This window comes from Garra rufa, chromosome 13 (assembly GCF_049309525.1).
Source record: "Garra rufa chromosome 13, GarRuf1.0, whole genome shotgun sequence".
NCBI lineage: Eukaryota > Metazoa > Chordata > Actinopteri > Cypriniformes > Cyprinidae > Garra > Garra rufa.
Window position 1 is genome coordinate 5,277,074 of NC_133373.1, and position 25,849 is coordinate 5,302,922.

The 25,849-nt window shown below is 36.2% G+C and overlaps 1 protein-coding gene across 3 annotated transcripts in view; it reads left to right on the forward strand.

Annotated features, from left to right (window-relative positions):
* Window positions 1–23,731, forward strand: part of kita (KIT proto-oncogene, receptor tyrosine kinase a) — a 30,142-nt gene extending 6,411 nt beyond the window's left edge. For 2 of the 3 annotated variants that reach the window (XM_073853163.1, XM_073853164.1), the window contains exons 5-21: window positions 1,208–1,376; window positions 1,487–1,673; window positions 3,752–3,867; window positions 4,328–4,442; window positions 6,118–6,302; window positions 11,560–11,666; window positions 12,246–12,372; window positions 12,784–12,888; window positions 13,170–13,280; window positions 13,368–13,506; window positions 13,593–13,675; window positions 15,160–15,290; window positions 16,073–16,195; window positions 17,679–17,790; window positions 17,879–17,978; window positions 18,112–18,217; window positions 20,961–23,731. In XM_073853163.1, coding sequence (XP_073709264.1) covers window positions 1,208–1,376; window positions 1,487–1,673; window positions 3,752–3,867; window positions 4,328–4,442; window positions 6,118–6,302; window positions 11,560–11,666; window positions 12,246–12,372; window positions 12,784–12,888; window positions 13,170–13,280; window positions 13,368–13,506; window positions 13,593–13,675; window positions 15,160–15,290; window positions 16,073–16,195; window positions 17,679–17,790; window positions 17,879–17,978; window positions 18,112–18,217; window positions 20,961–21,134 — 2,190 coding nt within the window. In that variant the 3' untranslated portion in view covers window positions 21,135–23,731. Of the gene's footprint in view, window positions 1–1,207; window positions 1,377–1,486; window positions 1,674–3,751; window positions 3,868–4,327; window positions 4,443–6,117; window positions 6,303–11,559; window positions 11,667–12,245; window positions 12,373–12,783; window positions 12,889–13,169; window positions 13,281–13,367; window positions 13,507–13,592; window positions 13,676–15,159; window positions 15,291–16,072; window positions 16,196–17,678; window positions 17,791–17,878; window positions 17,983–18,111; window positions 18,218–20,960 lie in introns of those variants that run through there. The other variant, XM_073853165.1, reaches the window with a different exon arrangement.
* Window positions 23,732–25,849: the final 2,118 nt, after the last annotated feature.

Below are 25,849 nucleotides of genomic sequence, written 5' to 3' on the forward strand. Positions count from 1 at the left end.
TCACCGATTTACCTGAGCACATCTGTGATACTGCATGACACGCTTCATGACCACAACACACACTTATATACTGTACATTCTGCAGGCTTTATTAAACACATCAGTCAAGTAAAACCAATGTTTACAAAAGCAGACTTATAGTATAAGTGCATGTCCCAGTTGACTTACTTAATGTGGCAATGTGTACCCATGATTAATTTAGTGTTTGTGAACTGAGAATGAGAATTTAAATGTTGTTTGTACTTCATATTGTGCCCAGAGGCTAATTGGATCTTGTGTGGTTTAAGGTGCTCCTCAAATTCTATTTGATCATTTATGTATTATATTTATTTAGCAGAATATGGTTGTCAGCAGGGTTGTGAGTCATTCAGAAGTGAATTTAGAATGTCATTTAAATACCAATTTAAGTATTGTATGTTAGATTTAGATTGAAGTTGAGAAAGTAATGATGCAGAATTGTAATACATTTATAATTCTGTATTTATCTCAATCTTGATTGTCAGTCCTGTTTAGAGCACTATATATGGTTATGTTCAAACACAATTTAGTGCATTTATAATCAAATTCACTCCCTTACATTTTCAACACTCACAAATGCCAAGTTCTTTCATAAAACTCTTGATGGCGCAGACTGATATTATTCACAGAATTAAACTACTTGGCACAAGCTGATTGGTTCATGTTTCATATACAGCCAATGAGCTTCCAGCTTTACATTTAAATGGCTGGTTAGCATTCACATTCAGAGATCCTCTGAAACCCTCCACATCCCTAGCTCCATCTGTATAAATCTGCTATATATATCTTGTGCTGCAGCGTAATGTCTTGGTAGTAGCACATTCCTACTGATGCTTTGCAGCACCAATTATCTACAAAAACAGCAATAACCAACAGCAGCAGTGTAGCATTTATCTATTCCGCCAAGACCAAAAACATGAACATTATCATGATAGAACTGTATTTTTCTCAAACTTGTGCTGAGAGAACACAACCTATGTAAACAGATCTTCAGTACTGCATCAAGATTCCACTGGCATCAGAAACTGGGATTTGAGAGCTGAATGGCATGCATTGTTTTATAGGAAGATTATAAAAACAGCCACACCTACACATGAAGACAACCACAGACACTTTACCCAAGACAGGGTCATCCATATAATAGTTGCCCAATAAGCTTAGTGTCTGTTTTTCTTTTGCATGTGCCAAGCAACCATCAGTGCAGCAGTTCTCAAGTATCCTGACTGAGCCCATTTCTCACCTGAGGAACGCCACCTTAAATCTGGGGACTGTGACCAGGCAGGATGCAGGGAGTTACAACTGTGAGGCCAGGAATGAAAGAGGGACCAGTGCAAAGACGGTCTGGGTTGAAATCTATGGTAGGTCTCTACTGTTTTATATAAATAATCACATGAATATTTAGTAAGTCTCAATGGCTATATGGGGTGTTTCAAAGAATAAAAAGATGTGTATGTGTTTCTGTGTGCAGATAAAGGCTTCATTAACATAACAAATATGAATAACAGCACTAAAAGAGTGCGGGCTGGAGAAAGTCTGTCCCTGCGTGTGGTAATGGATGCCTACCCGAAACCTCATAGATTTTCCTGGAGCTACAGTGGTGTAAAACTTACCAACACTACTGATCATGTCATCACCAGTCGCTCACATGGGAATAGGTATGATTTTGTTACGTTACTACTTGTGGTTGACCGATATGATTTTTTCAGGGCTGATGCCGATACTGATTAATAGTGATCAAGTAGACAGATACCCGATATTTCGAACCGATATTTATGGTATATATCGGTATGGTATATATAATCTGTTTTGAAAATGACAATACCAATAACCATAAAATGCTTAATATCGGTGATGATAATCAGCCAGGCTGATAATCGGTCCACCCCTAGTTATTACAAACATTTTTTACTTTGTAATTTCTAGGGATGCAAAATATATCAGTATCATATTGGTTATTGGCCAATATTAAGATTCTTTACATTTATTGAAAATATCTATTGATAATGTATATTTAATTGTGTTACTCAGTTATTGTTTTACAAGTAGATTACCTTTGCTGTCATGTAATGCTAACTTAAAGTTCATCTTTATAACTAATAATAATTTAGAAACACTAATAAATATAATCTTTAGTAAATCTACTAGGGGTCGACCAATATGTGTTTTTCAGGGCCGATGCCGATATCAATTAATAGAAATCAAGTAGACCAACAACCAATATTTTGAACCGATATACGTGTCTGTTGTAAAAATGAAAATGAATGTCAAAATAAGAGTAATAAACTTTCTTTAAATGCTTTTAAATTATTTTATCGGCAAATCTGTTTTGAAAATGAACGATACCGATAACCATAAAATGCTTAATATCGGCGATGAAAATCAGCGAGGCTGATAATCGGTCGACCCCTAGTTACTACAAAAAAATTTTCCCTTTGTAGTAATTTCTAGGTATGCAAAATATACCAGTTATTCTTTAAAATCTTTAATCTTTAGTAAATCTACTAGGGGTCGACCGATATGTGGTTTTCAGTGCAGATGCCAATACCGTTTATTACAGATCAAGCTTTGACAAAAGCTTTTTTAGATGCTTTTAAATGATTTTATCAGCAAATCGAATTAAAAAAAGACCAATACTGATAACCATAAAATGCTTAATATCGGCACCGATAATTGGCCAGGCTTATAACATTTTTTTTTCTTTGTAGTAATTGCTAGGAATGCTAAATATATCAGTATCATATTGGTTATTGGCCATTGGTTTATTTTTTTTGATTTATTGGAAATATCTATCGATATTGTATATTTATTTGTGCTACTCGTTTACTGTTTTACAAGTAGATTACCTTTACTGTCAAATCTACTAAGGTTCGACCGTTATGTGTTTCATGGCCGATGCCGATGCCGATATCGATTATTAGAGATCAAGTAGACCGATAACCGATATTTAAAACCAATATATATCTGGTGTAAAAAAAATAATTAATGCCAAAATTAAGAGTAACAAACTTTCTTTAAATGCTTTCAAATTATTTTATCGGCAAACCAATTTTGAAAATGAAAGATATAATAATAACTGTAAAATGCTTAATATCGGCGCAGATAATCGGCCAGGCCAATAATCTGTCGACCCCTAGTTACTACAAACATTTCTTGTTTTTCATATGTAGTAATTGCTAGGGACACAAAATATATTAGTATCATATTGGTTACTGGCTGATATTACAGATTTATTTATTGGAAAAATTATTAGTATTAGTAAACAGATAACTGATATTTTGAACCGATATATATATATATATGTCTGGTAAAAAAAAAAAAGGAGATTATTACCAAAATTAAGAATAACAAACTTTCTTTAAATGCTTTTAAATTATTTTATCTGCAAATCGGTTTTGAAAATAATCGATACCGATAACCATAAAATTCTTAATATCAGTGCAACTACGGTGCAATATCTACTCATTTACTGCTATATATGTAGATTACCTTTACTGCCAAGTTATGCTCATTTCAAGTTAATCTTTAAAAATACCAGTAATTTAGAAAAACTATTAAATGTATTCTTTAGCTTTTTTATACACTATGCATTATAATGTTGTAAAGCCAAAATTTACTTGCTGCGTTTAAATTGTAAATCTAATTCTTTTAGAGAAAATACTATAGAATTATCAGCCAGATTTTTAAATTTTTTTCCACTGCATTAAAATATGTTTTTTTTCTCTTCATTCAACAGTTACATCAGCGAGCTGAAGCTAGTTCGTCTCAAGGTGCTAGAAAGTGGCGTTTACACCTTTTCATGCTCAAACCGAGACGCAGCTGTCCATCAAACGTTTGAAGTCCACGTCATAAGTGAGTTAAAACATGTAATGCAAATGGCAAATATTTGGCTTTTCAACTTGCCAGAAAAGCATATAGAATCTATGTGATCTATGAGTTTTTTGTGTGCATTCTGGTTCAGAAGTGATGAGTCATATTTTTTGGAGGATTTTGCTGGATAAAAGAACTTGATTGTCTGTGTAAGACCCTGGCTTAAAGCCCACTAACAATAGTAGAGGCTGTATAAAAACAGATAAGAAGGGACTGGCCTTCAAGACTGCAAATAAGTCCTTTTCATTTCTGATTGATCACCAATTACAAACAGATATACCCCTTAAACGGTTCTTACTTTCTGCCCACATTTTAAATGGCAAAATGTTTTAGATCCGGCTTTTTACTATGTCCCTAAAGTCATATTTTAAGACAGCTGTACAAACATCCATCCCACTAACCAAGATAGTAAAACTGACCCTGTGTCAATCTTTGCTGTTAGGTAAACCACAGATTGTGTCCCATGAAGGGCCAGTTGATGGACAGGTGCGCTGTGTGGCTGAAGGTTACCCCACTCCTCAGATCAAGTGGTATTACTGTGACCAGCCCCATTCAAGGTACGTGTACTGCCTTTCTGCAGTTTTGTAATTTTTAAATACATCCACAGGTACATGCAATAGGCTCTAAAAGTTGCTTTCAAATATTAGCCGCACCTCCCTTGTGCAGTGTTAATGTATTAGCCTCTCTGAGGGTACATTGTGACGCAGCACGGATTAGCTAATAACTTGATGTTTGACGATTGGACAACAATACTTTAGCCTATTATTAATAGGGATAAGCAATTTGACTCTGTCATGATTGTGACATCGCAAAAGCAGTCATGTGACAGCACCCAATGACATTAGAACAAGCTGCTTCCATTGGGCTGTTTATTCTTGAATAGCGGTGATGACAGAACACCTTATCATAGACTTAATCACAAGCTTATCCAATCAGTTCCTCATGATGATCAAATCCGATCAGGATAACATGCCTTGCTTCAGTTTGAGCATGCAAACACGTAGGGCACTGTGTCTTTTGATCTTGTTTGTGCGTTGCTTGCTTCATCTGTCACTGGCTTGATGGTTTTCTCACCGAACAGACATTCCAATGTTGCTAAACATTGTTGCTATCGCTTAGGAATAAAGAGATGGAACTAGGAATGTAAACCACTTGAGATTATTTGTTCTGGCTTTAAATCCAAAGCTAACTTCGAACTCGGTAGCACTCATACTTAATTTTACTTTAAAAAAAAATTGGAGAAATAAATCAATCAAAACACTTGACAGCAGTACATTCCACTCTGATGTGTTTGAATAAAAGAGCCCTTGAGGTCTGTCACTTAGCTGCCTGTTATTTTGCTTTCTTGAGCAATAAGCTATTTTTAAACACATCAGTAAAAATCTGCCATAGCCACTGATTGCGGTAAGAGATGCTTATCACATCTTTATCATATTATGTGTCTTGATATGCTGTGGTTCTTAACATTTGATCTTAAAGTCTACATCAAATCAAAAACGTCCTCACATGTCCCCGGCCTTATCGTTTAATTCATTGATGCATTTTATTCCAAAGAAAAAATGTTGGGTTTCATAATCTTTCATCAAAATGCTACAATGCAATACATTTGGACTGTAAAGCAGAGTTATTGTTAATATCAACAAAAACTATGAAACAGATGCGGCTGAAATTAAGTTAGAAATGTTCCAGAAATATGTTTCGAATTAATATGAGTTGAAATAACTTGAAGCACTAAAATAAATAAATAAATAAACTTAAACTGCAATTAAATGTGACCCTAAACCACAAAAACCAGTCTTAAGTAGCACTGGTATATTTGTAGCAATAGCCAAAAATACATTGTATGGGTCTAATGATTGATTTTTCTTTTATGTCAAAAATCATTAGGATATTAAGTAAAGATCATGTTCCATGAAGATATTTTGTAAATGTCCTTCTGTAAATATATCAAAACTTAATTTTTGATTAGTAATATGCATTGCAAAGAAGTTCATTTGGACAACTTCAAAAGCGATTTTCTCAGTATTTCGATTTTTTGCGCTTTTAGGGCTAGGAATTTTTTTTTGCTATATCTTGCCTTTGTCTTGCACAAGATTGTCTTAGAATGTCCATGAAAGACCTTATTTTTTTGTATATATTTTCTGCATAGTTCCTGTTATGCAGTGTTTCTAGAACAGTTCACCCCATAAGTGCAAGACTAAGAATTTACAAGTGTGTTGCATGCCTCCTCAGATGCTCCAATTTGCTGAACGCCACTCAGGAGGAGGAGGATGTTGTCACTGTAACCATGACAAATCCTCCCTTTGGGAAAGGCACAGTGGAAAGTCGTCTAAACATCACCAAGAACACTTACGCCACCGTTGAATGCGTGGCGTCTGCCAATGGAGAAATCGTGTACACTCTCTTCTCTATCAGCGGTGAGCAAATAACCTCTCAAATCACACGCACACATACATACACACCCTTTCAGACAATAACAGAAGACTCTAGTTAGTAATTACTAAGTATCAACCTCAGACAACTCCGCCCTCAAACTGCCTGCAAACGGTCTGTTTGCTGACCTTCTGATCCCCATTTCTGACAAAACTGGAAAGCTATAATCTGATTGGCTGACTTCATGCAAGTTCTGAGAGTAAGGACACACAAGTGATTTTTACTTGAATATATGTGACCCTGGACCACAAAAACAGTCTTAAGTAGTTACGGGTATATTTGTAGCAATAGCCAAAACACAATGTATTGGTCAAAATTTTTGGCAAAAATCCTTAGGATATTAAGTAAAGATCATGTTTCATGAAGATATTTTGTACATTTTCTACTGTAAAAATATCAAAACTTAATTTTTGATTAGTAATATGCATTGCCAAGAACTTCATTTGGACAACTTTAAAGACGATTTTCTTAATATTTAGAAGTTTTTTTTTTTGCACCCTCAGATTCTTCAAATAGTTGTATCTCAGCCAAATATTGTTCTATCCTAACACACCACACATCAATAGAAATCATATTTATTTAGCTTTCAGATGATGTATAAATCTCAATTTATAAAATATTAAACTGACATTTATGACTGTTTTGTGGTCCAGGGTCACATATCTGAGATGTTGTCTTTGTTGGACCAGTGCGGCCTGTATAGGTTGAGCTCATTTGTCACCGGTCTGGGCGTGTGTCTTTGTTTTGGTGTTCTAGTTGTAAAATATTCCGTTAGTTTTGTTGACTTGTTTGTTTTTGGGTTTTCTTCCATTGTTGACTCTGAGGGTGTGTCTCAATCCGCTCCCTAGTTCAAGAAGTCAGTGCACTGCCAGGGCGTCAGCTTTTTCTAGGGCCATCAAAATCATTGCTGTGCACTGAATCACTCATAAAACATAATAAAAAAACTTAGACGTCAACTGCGCAGTATATTTACATGGAAATATTCTTTTAAAGGTCAAAGTAATAAACAAAAAGTCCTATTCTGTGTTTTTATGATGACAGGAGAGCAACATTTTTATTTATTTGTTCTGCAGTTCTGAAGTGAGATACTAATATTATACATATTGACTACTAAATAGTTTCAGTTTGGGTTCAGTAAGATTCTTTTTTTTTTTATTAATTGGTACTTTTATCCAGTAAGAATGCATATAATTGATTAAAAGTTACAGTAAAGACACTTATAAATAATAATGTTACAAAAAAATGTAAATTACAAAAATAATTAATTTTTCTCAGAATTGCAATTCTGACTTTATAACTCGCAATTTCAAGTTTGTTTCACACAATTCTGAGAAAAAAAGATGAAAACTTGCAATTGCGTGTTATAAAGTCAGAATTGCTAGATTCTGTCTCACAATTCTGACTTTATAACACGCAATTGTGAGTTTATATCACAATTCTGACTTAATTTCTCAGAATTGGAAGTTTATATCTCACAATTCTGAGAAAAATCACAATTAACAAAAATCAGAATTACAAGATAAAAACTTACAATTGCTTGTTATGAAGTCAGAATTACTAGATATGCTAGATTATATCTCACAATTCTAAAAAAAATGTAAGTTTTGCAAGTTTATATCTTGTGATTCTCACTTTATGTCACAGAATTCTGACTTCATTTCTCAGAATTGGAAGTTTAATTCTCACAATTCTGAGAACAATCAGAATTAACAAAAATCAGAATTACAAGATAATTGCTTGTTATAAAGTCAGAATTACTAGATATGCTAGATTATATCTTGCAGTTCTGACTATTTCGAAGAATTTGCGAGTTTATGTCTCACAGTTCTATCTTTATAACTCACAATTGCGAGTTTATATCACACAATTCTGGCTGTATTTATTAGAATTGCAAATTTAATCTCACAATTCTGAGGAAAAAAAGTCAGAATTGCGTGATATAAACTCACGAGTTATAAAGTCAGAATTGCAAGATATAAACTCGCAAAACTGACATGACAACTGACAAGTTTAATCTCACAATTCTGAGAAAGATAGAGACGATAAAAAAATCGTTTTTTTCTAATCAAATTATTTAATGGTGGAAATGGGCTTCCATATTCCTGAGAATCTTTAGAAAAAAATGTACTACGGTGTCCACTAAAAATGGCAAGCAGCGTAACTTATTTTCAACATTGGTAATAAAAATAAATATTCCTTGAACACTAAATCAGCATATTAGAACGATTTTTGTAGGATCACGTGATGCCGAAGACTTGAGTAATGATGCTGAAATTATATTTTACTATATTTTTGATCAAATAAATGCAGCCTTGGTGAGTCTTCAGAAACAAATCTTACTTAAAATGCAAGATATAGTGCAATTTTCAAAATGCGACTGCGCACCTACAGCGAATATGAAGAACCTCGACCTTAAATCATCAGTGTTCCAGTGTTTAGTATTCATCTTTTGCACATCATAGAAAACCAGGAAATTAAATGAGACTCAGTGACCTCCGCCCAGGTGCTTCTAGTTTCCCATGAATAGTTAAACAACCAAACAAGAGGAAACGCACATCTCCTCACGTTCGCTCCAGCTGTGCTTTTGTCTACTAGCTGCATCTTTTTGAGAAAATCTAAACCAGCTGCCAAATCGTGGGTCACCGCTCCTGCTCCAGCTCAACCTGTGTAGGCAGACTTTTTGGAAAAGATGAGATAACATCAGACTATTATATAAACAGAGGTGCTGAGTTTTAGCCCTAATCTTGTTTCTTTTGTAAACCTAGCATTACCAACTGTTTGGGATTATCTCCTGGGTTTAGGGGGGCTTCGTTTTGGTTTGTTGCAAAACACCAGGACTTTTCACCCCAGTTTGTACTGGTATTATTGTTGAGGACAGGATGGTTAACAAAAGGTCATCCACATCCAGTCTAGTTTGTTTCTGGTACATTCACTTGTTTTTTTCGTGGAAGTTGTTGACTACATTGCCTGTTTTTGCATTTTCTCAACTAAATTAGCCGTAAGTAAAAAAAACTCTAGTTGAACGTTGACCTTTTTGTAGAGTCCATCAGGAATTCAACTGGAGGTTTTGAGAGCGTGAATTGAATCCACTGCCTCAGGAAAGCCTGTTAGGTGATGTGGGAACTTGTTTAGACTCTCAAGGCTGCAGCAGGTCCAGGAAAACCAGTGGGACGATGAGCCTTAGGCTAGACTGTTGAAACTGTTCAGCCGAGCGAGATGCAAAAAATGTCCGTTGATAAGGTTTGTGTTGATTTGTGGAGGACTTGTTGGTACGCTTGGATGCAGTGCGATGATAGACGGATGGACAGGGAAGGATGGAGGGCGAGAGAGAGAGACAGAGGGAGGGAGCAGAAGAGTACTGTGAAAGCCAGTGGCAGGTTTACAAGGGATTACTTCCTGCAGAGTCTGCATTCTTTGATTTGAAATGGAGAGAAAGCTTCTTATAGCTTAAGAGCTTACTACACCGCTCAGAACAACACAGAAAAACAATAACACACCACGCATGGACACATACACACACCTTACATAAAACACAGCTGCTCATTTAAAAAAAAAAAATGCTTTAGTGAAGAGTTTGACCTCCATGCATCAGTGAGGATTATTCACACCTCAGTAAAAACAAGTAATTATGACATAACCCCACTGTGAGACACTTATTTATTATCGGTGGTTTTTTAATGCTCATGTATTTTTTTATTAGACATTCCAGGCTGTGGCTTTGTTTTAATGTTTATACAGAGTGCTGTAATCATTTTTTATTTCAACTGGCACACTCACTCTAGTCACAAGACTAGCATCAGAGCTGCTGTGGTTTTCTGTGCTAACAGAAGTGATCCTCAGGGATGAGCCATGTGTATTGATTATCCATTGATGCCTTGTTCACACAAACACACTGTCTAGAGCTGTGATTCCCAGCTGGGCAGGTTACAGACGGAAAACGCTCAAACAAAATCAATTAATGTCAGGGTTTTATTTGGTTTTACAGTTTTATTTGTAATAATGTTTTACTGTTTTCACTGCGTTTATGAATAAAAAATGCAGTCTTGATGAGTACAAGAGACTTCTTTAAAAATAAAACAAAACAAAAAAAAATGCTTAAATGAAATCAATCTTTTTGTAATCAAATCTTTTATATAAAATAGTGTGAAATAAAATAACAAAATTGCATTAATACATTTAAAATACAACATTAGATAATATAATATATTAAGGCAATTATATTAATTGAAATAATTCAGTTAATTATTATTATGGTAATGCTAAATAATATCCATTATAATTTAGAGGCAAAACTGCACAATATACAGTCAATGTAAAAAGTTTTCATACACCTTGCAGAATCTGCAAAATGTTCATTATTTTACCAAAATAAGAGGGATCATACAAAATGCATTTTATTTTTATTTAGTACTGACCTGAATAAGATATTTCATATAAAAGACGTTTATATATAGTTGTTTAAAAGGTTTACATACATTTGATTCTTAATAATGTGTTGTTACCTGAATGATCCACAGCTGTGTTTTTTTGTTTAGTGATAGTTGTTCATGAGTCCCTTGTTTGTCCTGAACAATTAAACTGCCCGCTGTTCTTCAGAAAAATTCTTCAGGTCCCACAAATTCTTTAGTTTTTCAACATTTTTGTGTATCTGAATGAATGTATGATTTTGAGATCCATCTTTTCACACTGAGGACGACTGAGGGACTCATGCAACTATTACAGAAGGTTCATACACTCACTGATGCTTCAGAATGAAAAACTGCATTAAGAGCTGGGGGTGAAAACTTTTCAACAGAATGAAGATTTTTCTTATTATGCCTAAATATCATATTTTTTTCATCTAGTACTGGCCTTCAGAAGCTAAAGAATATACTTCCATGTTTGCCAGAAGACAAAATCAAAAAGTTTTCACCCCATCCTCACTGTCTCCAGAAAGTTTAAACGATATTTTCATTTTATCTTTTCATTTTATCTACATATAATGCATATTAATGTAGTATTAAAAACAAAAGCGGTAAGCAATAAAACACTGTATCGCTGCTGTTCCATAAGCGCCACCTGCTGTCACAGAGTGAATTTGCATTTTCATTCAGCTGTTTAAACCATGTCCTAAGAATCCTAAAAAAAATAAAATGTGATACAGATTTTTGGTCAAACCATACCGAATTAAAGAAACACATTACTTATATGCTCTTGATGTACATATATATGACATATTCTGCTTGTTTCTGATCTTCACAGAGAGCACTGTTCCTCATGAACTCTTCACGCCGTTGCTCATCGGTTTTGTTGCTGCAGCTGTTATCCTGGTTCTCATCCTGATTGTGCTGACCTACAAGTACATGCAGGTAAAGTGTCATTCAATCATTTCATAGCTTGTCTTCCAATACAGGAAGTGTATGCTGACTCACTGAGGTATATCATTAATTAGATAAAATCGAACAGGCTTACTTTTCATCCTATTACACCAATAAAATATTGTAACCTGTATTGTTATTCAAGCGCGACTTGTTTTTGGTTATTTGATATTAAATGTGATACTCAACGCTATTTACCTGTCACACCTGGCATTCCTCCCACACTTCAGGGCAACTTTGAAACAACACACACTCAAGGAAATTATTTACTTAACATGTCATGAGACCTTATGTTTCGCCACGCATTTTTGCACTGTTGCCCAGAGGATCAATCAGTGATATGTATATACGGGTACAAGTAAAAAAAAAAAAAAAAACTGGTCACATTGTCGTTTGAATAATTTATGACCATTTACACGAAAGTGTTATTAGTGAACTGTTTGCTTTTGTCTATGAGAGCACCTACACTTACAGTAACTGGATCTGATGTAAAAGGTTGTTTTGCTTGTCTGGAAACATCACCCATTGTCTATTTCTTCTCCCATTCCATCTCTTTTTTGCCTCCTACAGAAACCTAAATATCAAATACAGTGGAAAGTCATAGAAGGCATCCATGGAAATAGCTATGTGTATATTGACCCCACTCAGCTTCCCTACGACCACCAGTGGGAGTTTCCCAGAGATAAGCTGCGTTTTGGTGAGTTAAGTTTATGAATCGTTCTGCTTTGACTTGTCGGATCTCATAAATCATATTCCAAAACATTTATCTATTTTGTAAGTTATGTTTGAAAGTTATGTTTGGAAAGGCTTTTTTTCACTGGCTGTTACACGGTTTGTGACACTTCACTTGATAGCTGTACTTTGTGACATGGAATCCTATCTTTCCCGTAAAGAAACAGCCATATCCATCAACAAACAGGATCTAACAGGATCCAGCATATCCCGCTTCCCCACAAGCCACACCCCCTTGATTCAAAAACAGTCGATGTTTAAGCTAAAAGCTGGTTTTTGATCAGTTTTCAGGCACATTGACTGTAAACATCTGTATGAGGGAAAAGTGAAATTAATTCTGTGTCAATTTTCTAAAGTTTTTACTTTATGTTCCCAGGAAAAACTCTCGGATCTGGAGCATTTGGGAAGGTGGTGGAGGCCACTGCTTATGGGATGTCCAAAGCTGACACTGTGATGACCGTAGCTGTTAAGATGCTTAAACGTAAGTGAAAAGCATTGTGAAACATGTTCATAATCTAGTGAAATATGAGTAGCATAGTAACACCGCGGCATGTTTAACCAGCACGTTTATTTAAGCAAATAATGCACGCCAGAAAGTACACAAACCTGCGTGATGAGAAGAAAGGAGGTTAAACATTTCCAGTAACCCACAATTTTTGGTTCCCAGAACATTCTGAGAATGTTTATGTTTTTAAACAATGAAAATGAAAACGAAAACCTTTTGCTGTTTTATTTATGCTTTGGTGGTGTTTTGCCCCACAGCAAGTGCCCATGCCACAGAGAAGGAGGCTCTGATGTCAGAACTAAAGGTGCTTAGTTATCTTGGCAACCATATTAATATTGTCAACCTGCTTGGGGCCTGCACTATTGGAGGTAAGAAGCTACGGCTAGATATTGTTTGTCCAGGTTTTTCTCTGTGTTTTGTGCTGTTCTTCATTACTGAATCGGTCTGTTGCACAGGTCCAACTCTTGTTATAACGGAGTACTGCTGTTTTGGTGACCTGTTGAACTTCCTGCGCAGAAGGAGAGAATCCTTCTACTTCACTACACTGGGAGAAGACTCTTATTATAGAAATGTCATGATGCAGACAGAGGCAAAGTAAGTATGATCAATGCACCTGGAGTGAAGTGTGGTAGTGTGAAGTGCTTGTGGGTTCACTGAAACGAGTTTGGATTTGATTACAGTGAGAGCAGGAATGGATACATGACCATGAAGCCCTCTGTAATGGGACTTCTGTCCTCGGAAAACCGAAGATCACTTAATAAAGGTTTGATCAATGTCTTGTCTCTTTTTTTGTCAGTTCTCTTGTCGTCTCGTCTTGTTCTTGTGTCACTCAAAGTCTTTTTGTCTCGTCTTGTCTTGTCTCGTGTTCGTCATTTTTGTCTCATGTCTTCTCTTCTAGTCTTGTCTGCCCTTGCCTTTCCTGTTCTCTTCTCATCTCACCTTGTCTCATCTCTTCTCATGCCTTCTCTTTTGTCTTTTCTGTCTCATCTCATCTCTTTTAGTCTCATTTTGTCTTTCCTGTTCTTGTCTCATCTCTTCTTATTTTTCTTATCTTTTCATCTTGTCTCTTTTGTCTGATCTGATCTCTTTTTGTCTCAATTTGTATCTTGTTCTTGTCTCATCTCTTCTCGTATTGTCTCTTCTATTTCTTTTCTGTGTTGTCTTCTCTTTTTGTCCCATATTGTCACTTCTCCTTTCTTTTACTCTTCTTGTTTATTGTCTCTTCTTATGTGTTCTCTTATTTTAGCTCATCCTTTCTCATTTCATCTCACCTCTTCTTGTTTTGTGCCTTCTCTTTTGTCTGTTCTGTCTTATCTGATCTTGTCTCATTTTGTCTTTTCTGTTCTTATCTCATTCCTTCTCTTATCTTCTCATCTCATCTCTTTTTGTCTTGTTCTTGTCTCGTCTCTACTTTTTATCTTCTCATCTGGTCTCTTCTGTTGTCTTATTGCTTTTTAAATGTTGTCTTGTCCCTTGTCTCTTTTTTCTTTCTCTCTTCTTGTCTCTTTTCCTTCTCTTTTTTCTGTTGTCTTATATCTTCTTGTCTCTTCTTTTGTCTGTTCTTGTGTCTCACCTCTTCTCATTTTGTCTTCTGTTCTCTTCTTGTCTCATCTCATCTGTTTTTGTCTCATTTTGTCTTTCCTGTTCTTGTCTTTGTTCTTCTCATTTCTTCTTTAATGCCTTCTCTTTTATCTTCTCATCTTGTCTCTTTTGTCCTATGTCTTTTTGTCTAATTTTTTCTTTCTTCTCATCTCTTTATTTATATCTTCTCACCTTGTCTCCTCTGTCTTTTGTCTCATGTCACCTTGTCTTATCTTCTCAGTCTTCAATTTGTGACTTCTTCTTGTCTTGCCTTCTCTATCTTCTCGTCTTGTCTTTTCTGTTTCTTTTCTATGTTGTCTTATCTATTTTTGTCCCACATTTGTCTATTATCTCGTCTCTTCTCATCCCTTGTGCCTTCTCTTTTAGTCTAATCGCTTCTTATTTCTTTTCTGTTCTCATCTCAACTCACCTCTTCTTTTTCCTCTGTTTTTTTTCTCTAATGTCATCTCATCTCTTCTCTTTCTGTCTCATCTCACCTTGTTTTGTCTTGTGCCTTCTCCTTAGTTTTGTCTCATTTTATACCGTATTTTCTCAACTTGTCTCAGCTCTGTCACATGCCTTCTCTTTTTTCTCATCTCTATTCTCCTTCCCTTTTCTTTTACTCCTTCTCCTTCATCATCTGAAATGAATTTGTCATCTCTTTAGGTGACTCATACAGCGATACGGATGCCGTTAGTGAGATTCTGCAGGAAGATGGCATGACCCTGGACACCGAGGATCTTCTTAGCTTCTCCTACCAAGTAGCCAAAGGGATGGATTTCCTGGCTTCCAAGAACGTAAGAGTTTTTTTTCACTTGTTTGCTTTCTGTCTCACTGACGGATACTGAGTTTTATATTCTGAGCGTTTGCAGTAATCCCATACTGCATATCTTCTCGCTCTTCCTCTACAATGCCACAGGCTCACATTCCATTACCTCTGTCCAGTCAAGCATCGGGTTACACAAGGTCGCACACAAACGCATACATGTTGTCAAGCACATGCACACGCTCATTCATTGAAGATCATGCTGAGAAATATCACATTTCCCCACATGGTCAGCAGGTCCAGTATTCAGTTTAGGGGAAGGACACTAAATTAGTAACACTGTTAAGCGAGCATGTGCATTTTCGGTCAGTGAATTAATTCCGGCACCTCTGTGCTAACTTACAACACTTATTTGGCAATTAGGTTTTGAATATTGGCACGGGTATTGTAAATACCTGACAGTTTTGACAGTCCGGATACATAAGAGCAATTTTAAGCAAAACTTTAAAGGCAAGTGAATCTCCTCGGTGGTCATTTTGGTAATGCCTCCAAGCCATTAATTTCTATGCAGGTTACATGGTTATACCTTCTGTCTGCATGAATTGTAAAAGGTGAAATCTCAGAAGCTGTCAAGTTTAGGTTTCAGTAACATTATTTTAAATCAGCAATACACTCTTGAGTGTCTTTAGCTCACACTATAAACAAGTATTCCATTCCAAAATTCCAACATTTCTATGGCTAGTTTGCTTTAATACATAATCTTTTAGTGTGTACTGTATGTTAACCTGTAGTTTTGCATGTGTTTTTATGCAGTGTATCCACAGAGACCTGGCAGCCAGAAACATTCTCCTCACCCAAGGCCGAGTGGCCAAGATCTGTGACTTTGGACTGGCCCGGGACATCACTACTGACTCAAACTATGTTGTTAAGGGCAATGTAAGTATTAACTGTCATTACATGTGACATTAATAACTTTCCCACTAGGTTTTACAAGTAAATAGATGAGCAAACATGCTTCTTTAAAGCATGCTGTGTGTGTTGGATGTGGTTTATTCCAACAGCTTTCTGAAAGAAATTTCCACCTTAATGCAAAATGATAATAATACAAGAGCTCTTATCCATGTTGAGACATGTACCTGATATGAAGTATCCAAATGTGACATATTGGCAAGAGGTTGATGCAAAGCAGTGGGATAATTTTTGCAATTTTGGGACAGTTGGTTTGTTTTCAAGAATTTGCATAAAGCAGCGCTTTGACATGCAGCATGGTTGTGGCCTGAGTTCAACCTTTCATGATCCCGCCTTCCTATCTGTATCTGCTAATATTTTATGTTTGCCCACTGACAAAGAAATGATCAGTCTACAATTTTAATGGTAGGTTTATTTTAACAGTGAGGGACAGAATGACAACAAAAAATCCAGAAAAATGCATAAATTGATTATAAATTGATTTGCATTTTAATGGGTGAAATAAGTATTGGATCTCCTATCAGTCAGCAAGATTTCTGGCTCCTAGGAGTCTTTTATACAGGTAACAAACTGAGATTAGGAGCACTCTCTTAAAGGGAATGCTCCTAATCTCAGTTTTATCCCATTGCCATTCACCATCAAATCTTGGGTGAGAACCATTGAAAATAGGTCATGGATGGTATTCCAGCATGACAATAACCTAAAACACATGGCCAAAGCAACAAAGGAGTGGCTCAAGTAGAAGCACATTCTCCAGTCTACAGACCTAAATCCCATAGAAAATCTGTGAAGGAAGCTGAAGGTTTGAGTTGCCAAACGTCTGCCTTGAAACCTTAATGACTTGGAGAGGATCTGCAAAGAGGAGTGAGACAAAATCCCTCCTGAGATGTGTGCAAACCGGGTGGCCAACTACAAGAAACGTCTGACCTCTGTGATTGCCAACAAGGGTTTTGCCACTAAGTACAAAGTCATGTTTTGCAAAGAGGTCAAATAGGTGTTTCAGTCATTAAATGCAAATTAATTTATAACTTTTTTAAAATGCATTTTTAATACCCTTGCTGTATACTATTCCATTTCAAAGAAGGCCTTTTTTTTTTTTTGCATAAACCATAAATCTGTTTCTGGCTTATACTTCAGATACTTAATTTGCATCCTGTGTTAATGATCTAAAAGAAGCCCAAGGCAACAAACAGTCATAACAAACTTGATCTATACTGTTGATCTGTAGTCTTTGCATCAGTATTGTTTTTGCATATTTAACCTTTAAATTTACTGAACAAGAAAGGTAATGTCAATCTAGAGCTCTATGATTGAGCTTTCCAAATGCATGTTTTCTATCCTAGTCACAGACTTAATCCTTCAAGAAATGTGGTTTTTGTACTGCATGTTTCCATGCTCTGCCTGTGTTGTTAAGGAAGGAATGTTTGTAATGAGGCTCTTCTCTGTGCAGGCTCGTCTCCCGGTGAAGTGGATGTCCCCCGAGAGCATCTTTGAGTGTGTTTACACCTTTGAGAGTGACGTCTGGTCTTATGGTATCCTGCTATGGGAGATCTTCTCTCTCGGTGAGTTAAACTTATTGCATAATTATACTGACTTGTTATGATATACAGCACTGTTTTTAATCCAAATACTGGCACTCTGCTGCTGTAGGGAGTAGTCCTTACCCGGGTATGCCTGTAGACTCTAAATTCTATAAGATGATCAAGGAAGGATACCGAATGGAGTCACCAGAGTTCGCCCCGAGTGAAATGTAAGCCTGAACTGTAATTAGTTAAAATTTCTTTCGGCAGAAAAAAACATGACAAGATAATGAGAGCATTTATCATGTACACACCCTACAACACTGTTCCCAGTAACATCAGCGCTGCTGTGTTGTGTTTCAGGTACGAGATCATGCACTCATGCTGGGATGCCGACCCCTTTAAGAGACCTTCGTTTAGCAAGATAGTGGAGAAGATCGAACAGCAAATCTCAGACAGCACCAAACACGTATGTCTTTTGTTCTTTCGTTCACTGACATGATGCTCATTTTTTGGGTTCTATTACACTACCAGTCAAAAGTTTTTGAACAGTAAGATTCGTAACGTTTTTTTTAAAGAAGTCTCTTCTACTTACAAAGCTTGCATTTATTTAAAGTTATTTTAAAAAATTCTCAAAAAGCTTTTATTATGTTCAAAACAGCTGATTAGAATATTTTCAGGTTTCTTTGATGAATAGAAAATTCCGGAGAACAGCATTTATCTGAAATAGAAATCTTGATGTCTTTATCATCACTCTTGATTCATTTTAAAGCATCCTTGCTAAATAAAAGTATTCATTTCTGTAATTTCCTTTCCAAAAAATATACTGACTTCAAGCTTTTGAATGGTATAGTGTATAATGTTGCAAAAACGTTTTATTTCCGATAAATGCTGATCTTTCTATTTATCAAAGAATGCTGAAAATTACTGTTTTAAATATTGATTATATCAATAATAAAAATGTTTCTTGAACAGCAAATCAGCATATTAAAATGATTTCTTAAGGATCATGTGACACTGAGTACGTTTACATGGACAACAATATTCCGATTTTAATGCGATTAAGACAATACTCTGATTAAGAAGCAACCATGTAAACTGAGATTTTTGATTAATTTAATCCGACTAAAGTCATAATCGAAGTAAACACAAATCGAATTAAGACAGGTGGAGTATTCCTATTTTAGTCGCATTATGGAAGACATGTACACACCTTAATCACACTATTACCCTTGTGTAGGACTTTTCGCCACATTTTGCGACAGGATACACACTAATGCTGCGTTCTAGGCAGGTTTTTGAGCTCGTAAATCACGTCTTCAAACCACGACTCAGGACTTTAGCATTCCAGGCAAGTCACGCCAAGCATTTATTATTTTTATATTATTAATAATTTGACTGCAACGTTATATTGTCCTAAACTCTATTTTCCCACCGTGTGCCACTTGCATAAACACCACACCCCTAGAGGCTTTATTGTTGTTTCGCGGGCTATGTCACGTCAGAACTCGGAACTGGGAGTGCGTCGATCTAGTACGAGTTCGCGGATGGGAATTCACGGGTTTGACTGCCTTTCCAGTGCACTTTCACAGGTAGAAGTTATGGAAAAACACGGGTAACGTGTTGCCTGGAACGCTGCATAACGTTCTCAGTTGGTCGCACGTGCATATGCTTTGGTTTCATTTTTATTTATTTATTTTTTTGCTACAACATGGGATTAATCAATGCTCATTGCTGATAAATAGTTTGTCTGTTATCATAATTTATAGTTTTATGAAAACGTATTTAACATTCAACCCGTTCTTTTTCATTAGTATTATTTGTGATTTTAATTTTGTGAACGGGATTTCCGCTAATGGAATGTCTTAGGATGCTTTTCACTTTTACTTTCGAATTCATGATCTTGGTTTTGCTTACATATAGGCTATAGGCTACACCTATCAATTTTAAGATTAAAACAAATTCTTAAAAGATGGATTTGTTATTTAAACAGCATAACAACAATAAAATAAAACTAGCTTATGTAGCATTTATCAACAAAAACTAATAAGACGAGGCATGGACTCCATCGCATGCTGTGTTATATGCCGACTAAACAATTTATTACAGGGCGCGTAAACACTGTGCTATCAAATTAATTAATAAAAAATATAAATGAAAGCCTCCCAAGCGTAATGTGAGGTAAACGGCAAAGATAACAGGGTTTTCAAAATGAAAACAAACAAAAAAAGTAAAACTAAACTGGCTTTCGGTGACTGTGCTTGCGTGTGTTTTTTTTGTTTGTTTGGTTTTTTTTTCCTAAAAACTGGCTGGCTCTGAAATGCTCGCTGTATGGAGCAGACGCTTTGGAGCAGCACAGCATGCACTCGAACAAATGCGACCACGGCAAATTTTAACTCGCACAATCTAAAATATTTGTTGCATATGTCCAGTGCCACTTCAAGCTATTTGTAAAATTAAAACCGAAACATCCAAAAGTCTATAAGGAAGATGAACTGATAGTGTCGCGTGTGGACCCAATGATGTGTGTCATTAATCGATCTATGTACTATAACATGTAAAACGGGAACATGAAAGGAATATTCTAAAAGCCACTCATGTAAACAGCTTAATCATGTTATTGTCTTATTCAGAATAAGGTCATTAATTAGATTACTGGTGTCCATGTAAACGTAGTCACTGAAGAAACGTTGCTGACAAATTAGCTTTGATCACAGGAATAAATTACATTTGAAAATATATTCAAATAGAAAGGAGTTATTTTAAATAGTAAAAGTGAGCAGAAGAGACTTCTTTGAAAAACATTAAAAAAAATCTTACTGTTCAAAAACTTTTGACTGGTAGTGTATATCTATTATAGTTAAAAAAAAATAAAACTAAAAAACTTGATATCAGTCTTGATATCATAATTCCAAAAAAAAAAAAAAAAAGAATTTCATTAAAATGAAGCGAGGACGTTGTAAAAAATGATGAGTTAAAGGCATAGTTCACACGAAATGAAAGTACTGTTATTACTTGCTCACCCTCATGCCGTTCCAAACTCGTAAGACCTTCGTTCATCTTCGGAACACAAATAAGGATATTTTTGATGAAATCCGAGAGCTTTCTGATCCTGCATATAATTAAAGCCATATTAAACCAGTGAAATAGAAAGAGTATTTTTTTAGGAATGCATGTGTTTTAAACAAGATTTTTACCTTTGTCTCCTTCAGATTTACTTAAACTTCAGCTCCAGGTTGCCTGCGGCACCGGGGTCCCGCGAGGAGTCCAGTTCTCATGTCCAGCGGCTAAACTCGGTCGGCAGTCACAGCACCGCCACTCAACCCCTGCTCTCCAGCAACGACGTCTACTTGGAAGGGACAAGTCCACGTCACCCTCCAGTCTGAAGATCCAAATCTCAGCAAAAACCAGGCGTTCTGGCAGATGCCATTCATCTCTCTTTGCCCTGGCTAAGCGTCATTGTAGCTTTGAGGACTTGAACACTGATCGTAAATCTCTTTTTGGATCCAAGAGCAGTCATATTCTTTCCATTCACCTTTCTCGCAGATTGTGTATATAAGCCCCCCTGCCAGAAAGGACAGTGATGGTGTGCGTTCCTGTTAACCTTTCACATATTCTTTGGAGTTGTGGGACATTTTGAGAAAGCTAATAATCAATGCTGGTATCAGTTCATGGTACGCGAGTCTGCAAGAGGACTTGAGAACTTTTCTATTAAATACCTTTGCTTTATTATGTGGGATATATAAACACAATTATGCTTCTTTTGCTAATTGTCAAAACAAGTCCTTACAAGTGACAGCGAAATCAATGGAAATTTGACATCCAGTTTGATTGACTGTCAGTAGTAAAAGAGCCTGGCGTGAACGTAAACCGGTTATTTTTCCTATCAACTATTTTGCAGGTCATTCCACTTAAATGTCCACCACAAAAAAGGCTACACTGTATGTGTATAAGCAGCAATAACTCAGCATTGTAACATTGACAGCAGGATTGACAGTGTTGCTGCGCAAGCCAAAAACAAGCTACTTATTGCACGTTCAGCATAGTATTTTGTCAGTTGGCAGCTGAAACTGTTTTATGTTTAAAAAGTCCAAATTAAGGCGCATTTCAGTTCACTGTCGGAAAGGTGTTGAGACACGTAGAGGCAATCCATCACAGTTCATTGTTTACTTTAAACACTCAGTGAAATTTTGGTTCCGTAGCAGTATTATATTATTGGCTTGTGTTGTGTTTTTCCTTTTTCGACCAGGAAGTGTAATTCGGTACAGCGAAATGATCCAGTCAAGCTGTAATTCAAGCTTGAGGCATCAAACTTTTAGGCATCAGATTAGACAGTTTCTTCCACCAAGTTTTGACCAAGAGTTTTAAGGAATAATAATACTTTTGAAATGCTTCTTTGAGTAGTTTTACGCATGACACGGTTTCGTAGTGGACTGTAGAAGATCAGTAGCTTCTGTAGCATCGGTTCTCTTCGTGTGATTCCACATTTATCCTTTATCAAACTGGAAGACAATGCAAGTAGTGTTCTTTTGTACATTTGTAAATGCTGGCTTTTTCATGTCCAAGTTTGTGCATAAAAAGTAAGGTGGGATTCGAGATTGCCTCGTCGTTCTGCTTTCTCGCGGGTTATCGTTTCCTACAGACTTGACTCAGTTACTCTCGACTTCTTCTTACACACCAACTGTTGTGCCTGAAATGTCTTCTCTGCTCTTTAGCCAATGAGAATCATGCTTTTGAAGGTTGAGCCAATAGAAAGCTGCTGCTGCTGTGTAGAAATGGGTGCCAATGGCTTCTTGCTCTCTGTAGGAGTAGCCAACGAAGGATCTGCCAATAGAAGAGTGGCTTTCAGATGGAGGACAAAAAGAGCGGCTTTCTGTTACTTAGATGAGCCAAAAGGATTCTCATTCCACTGCCAAAGGGAAAAGGGCAGAGTGTTGGTCCGAATATGAGCTACGCACTGAACGTTTCAGTCAACACCGAGCGCAGAAACATCCAAACATCAGTAGTCCGGGCACTCAGTCAGTAGCTCATTTCCCAGGTCTCCCTCTGTTCTTTGTGTCCAGCTGCTTCCTCCGGCGGATGTCTCACTTCCACAAAGTCTCAGCCGAGGAGATCCAACTCAGCCTGTCTCCCATTTCCACCGCTCCCCTCCTCCTTCTCGCCACACTGGAACATTGTTCCTGATGGCACTGGCTTTGGCTTCCATTTGCGCTACTGTGTGTCTGCGGGAGCGTGTATGAATGTGTAAATGCAGGTCATTTGCTGTTAAAATACCAGAGCACTGATGGGTTCCTCTAGTGGAACAACTGTAGTTAATGAACTTCAGATTGTAGTGCTGAAGCAACTGGTGTTCAGCCGCTACGTACATACCATCACTGTTTGCTCTTTGCTCTTATATGTAAATAATATATATATATATATATATATATATATATATATATATATATATATATATATATATATATATTGTGTGTGTGTGTGTGTGTGTGTGTGTGTGTGTGAATCATAATGTTGCTTCTTGTTTTGTTATCACGGTACGTTCTCTCATGTGCTGAAAAGATTTTTGTATGTTACAGTTTGTCATTTCCGGTTTATCTTCTGTTGTTATTTTGCCTCTTGATTTCATTTATTCATAAGTGCAGTTTTCAGACACACAACAGGTACAGTTGGATGTATATTTAATCCATTTACGCTATATTCAGCGTCGCTTGTCGTTTCAGTATTTTCAGTGATTGTATGACCGGTGACTGGAGGAACATACGTGAAAACTAAACGCAGACGGTCCAGGAATTACATTTGTGGCTGCATGGTCACTATACAGTTCTCATATGCATTTTGAAAGGTTTTTGGCCCCTGAAAAGATTGTTGTTTAATGTATTTTATTGTATATTTATTTTACAGTTTTTATTTTGAAGACAACTGTGCAAATTCTGTGTGTAGCTCTTGTTACTTAAGTATGTAAATAAATAACTAAAACCATGAATCTTGCGATTTTTATGATTTTTAGTGTCAAGGTTTTTATTTGCCATCTGGAGCAAAATGATTGTTCTTCTTCTTCAAAAAAGGAAGGTTCAAACACTCACTGAAAGAAAGAAAAAAGAAGCAAAACGATGAAAGCTTTTGAACAGAATGATGTGTACATTTTTCTTATTTTGCCTAAATCTTTTTTTTTTTTTCATGTAGAAGCTACCGAAGATATTTACACGTTTCCCAGAAGACAAAATAAGTTAAATTTATGATGATCTTAAAATTCTAAAAGTTTAATGCATCATGTTTCCTATGAAGCATCAGTGAGCGTTTGAACCTTCTGTAATAGTTACATATGAGTCCCTCAGTTGTCCTCAGTGTGAACATATGGATCTCAAAATCATACAGTCATTGCTGGAAAGGGTTCAAATACACAAAAATACTGAAAAAATAATAATAATTTGTGGGACCTGAAGGATTTTTCTGAAGAACAGCAGGCAGTTTAACTGTTCAGGACAAACAAGGGACTCATGAACAACTATCACTAAACAAAAACACAGCTGTGGATCACTCAGGTAACAACACAGTATTAAGAATCAAGTGTATGAACTTTTGAATGGGGTCATTTTTATAAATTTAACTATTATTTTCTATATATGTGAATGTTTTTTAATTTAAATATCTTAATCAGGTCAGTACTAAACAAAAAATAACATGCATTTTGCATGGTCCCTCTTATTTTGGTAAAATAATTAACATTTTGCAGATTCTGCAAGGTGTATATAAACTTTTGACCTGCAAAAATCTCCCTTTATAATCACTCAAGCTGCGAAATTAATCTTTTATTTACATCTTATCTGCATTGCCATTGTTTACATGAGGGAATTCGCAACGAGTGCCTTAAAAACAGCTTGGGTGTTTTCAGTGTTGACTAATCGAAGCGCCTCTGATTGGCCAATGCATTCCTAAGTTCAACAGAAACGCGTCTGATTGGTTATAAGGCTCAACGCTGCACAAAACAGCAAATAAAAGCATTCTGATGCAATGTGAGCGAATCTACTGTACATGTAATTCCACTGATTGACATTTTTCATTCATTTCATTCTTCGCCCCTTTGTCATGAATTTATGGTGCATTTTTGTACATTTTGGTGACATTTTTGCCACAAGCCCTAGTTAATTTCCGACCAAGATACATAATAATAGCCTACTGCCTTTTGAAAAGGGGAATCATTATGTGTCACCCTGGACCACAAAACCAGTCATAAGGGTAGATTTTTTGAAATTGAAAAGCTGAATAAAGAATTTATGTATTTTTTAGGATAGGACAATATTTGGCTGAGATACAACTATTTGAATATCTGGAATCTGAGGGTGCAAAAAAATCTAAATATTGAGAACATTGCATTTAAAGTTGTCCAAAGGAAGTTCTTAGCAATGCATATTACTAATCAAATTTTTTTATATACATTTACGGTAGGAAATTTACAAAATGTCTTCATGGAACATGATCTTTACTTAATATCCTAATGCTTTTTGGCATTAAAGAAAAATTTTGACCCATACAATGTATTGTTGGCTATTGCCACAAATATATAGCTGTGTAACTTATGACTGGTTTTGTGGTCCAGGGTCACATATTTGACAAAGCAATTTTCAGTCAAATTAAATAAATTCATATTAACAGAGTGTCCCATATTAGTCCCAATCAGTCTGTATCTAATACATGAAGCAAATGATTTTGAGCCACATTGTAAGCCATCTGTCAGAGCATGCAGTACAGTTTCTGCAGACTGCAGTGTATGCAACCGTCTATGAAGAAATGCTGTGTCTCATTTATGATTTTGCCTAATGGGCTGTAAATGACGTTAAACCCATGCTGCCTGAAACAGCTGATGCAGGGACTGTGATTTTGGCTTTGATGCAACTCAGGACATCTGTTTTTAATGGGCCACAGACATGAACTCTCATTGCAAGAAGTTTTTTTTCTTCGAGGACTTCGGTTAAATTGTTTATTTAGAGTCCTTAACAGTAGCTTGAAGTGTTTTGTGTATATTTGTTAAGCTCTTAGATGGTACTTGTGGTGTGAGGTGTCCTGTAGACATCTTACAGCTCTCCGAGCATGTGAATCTCCC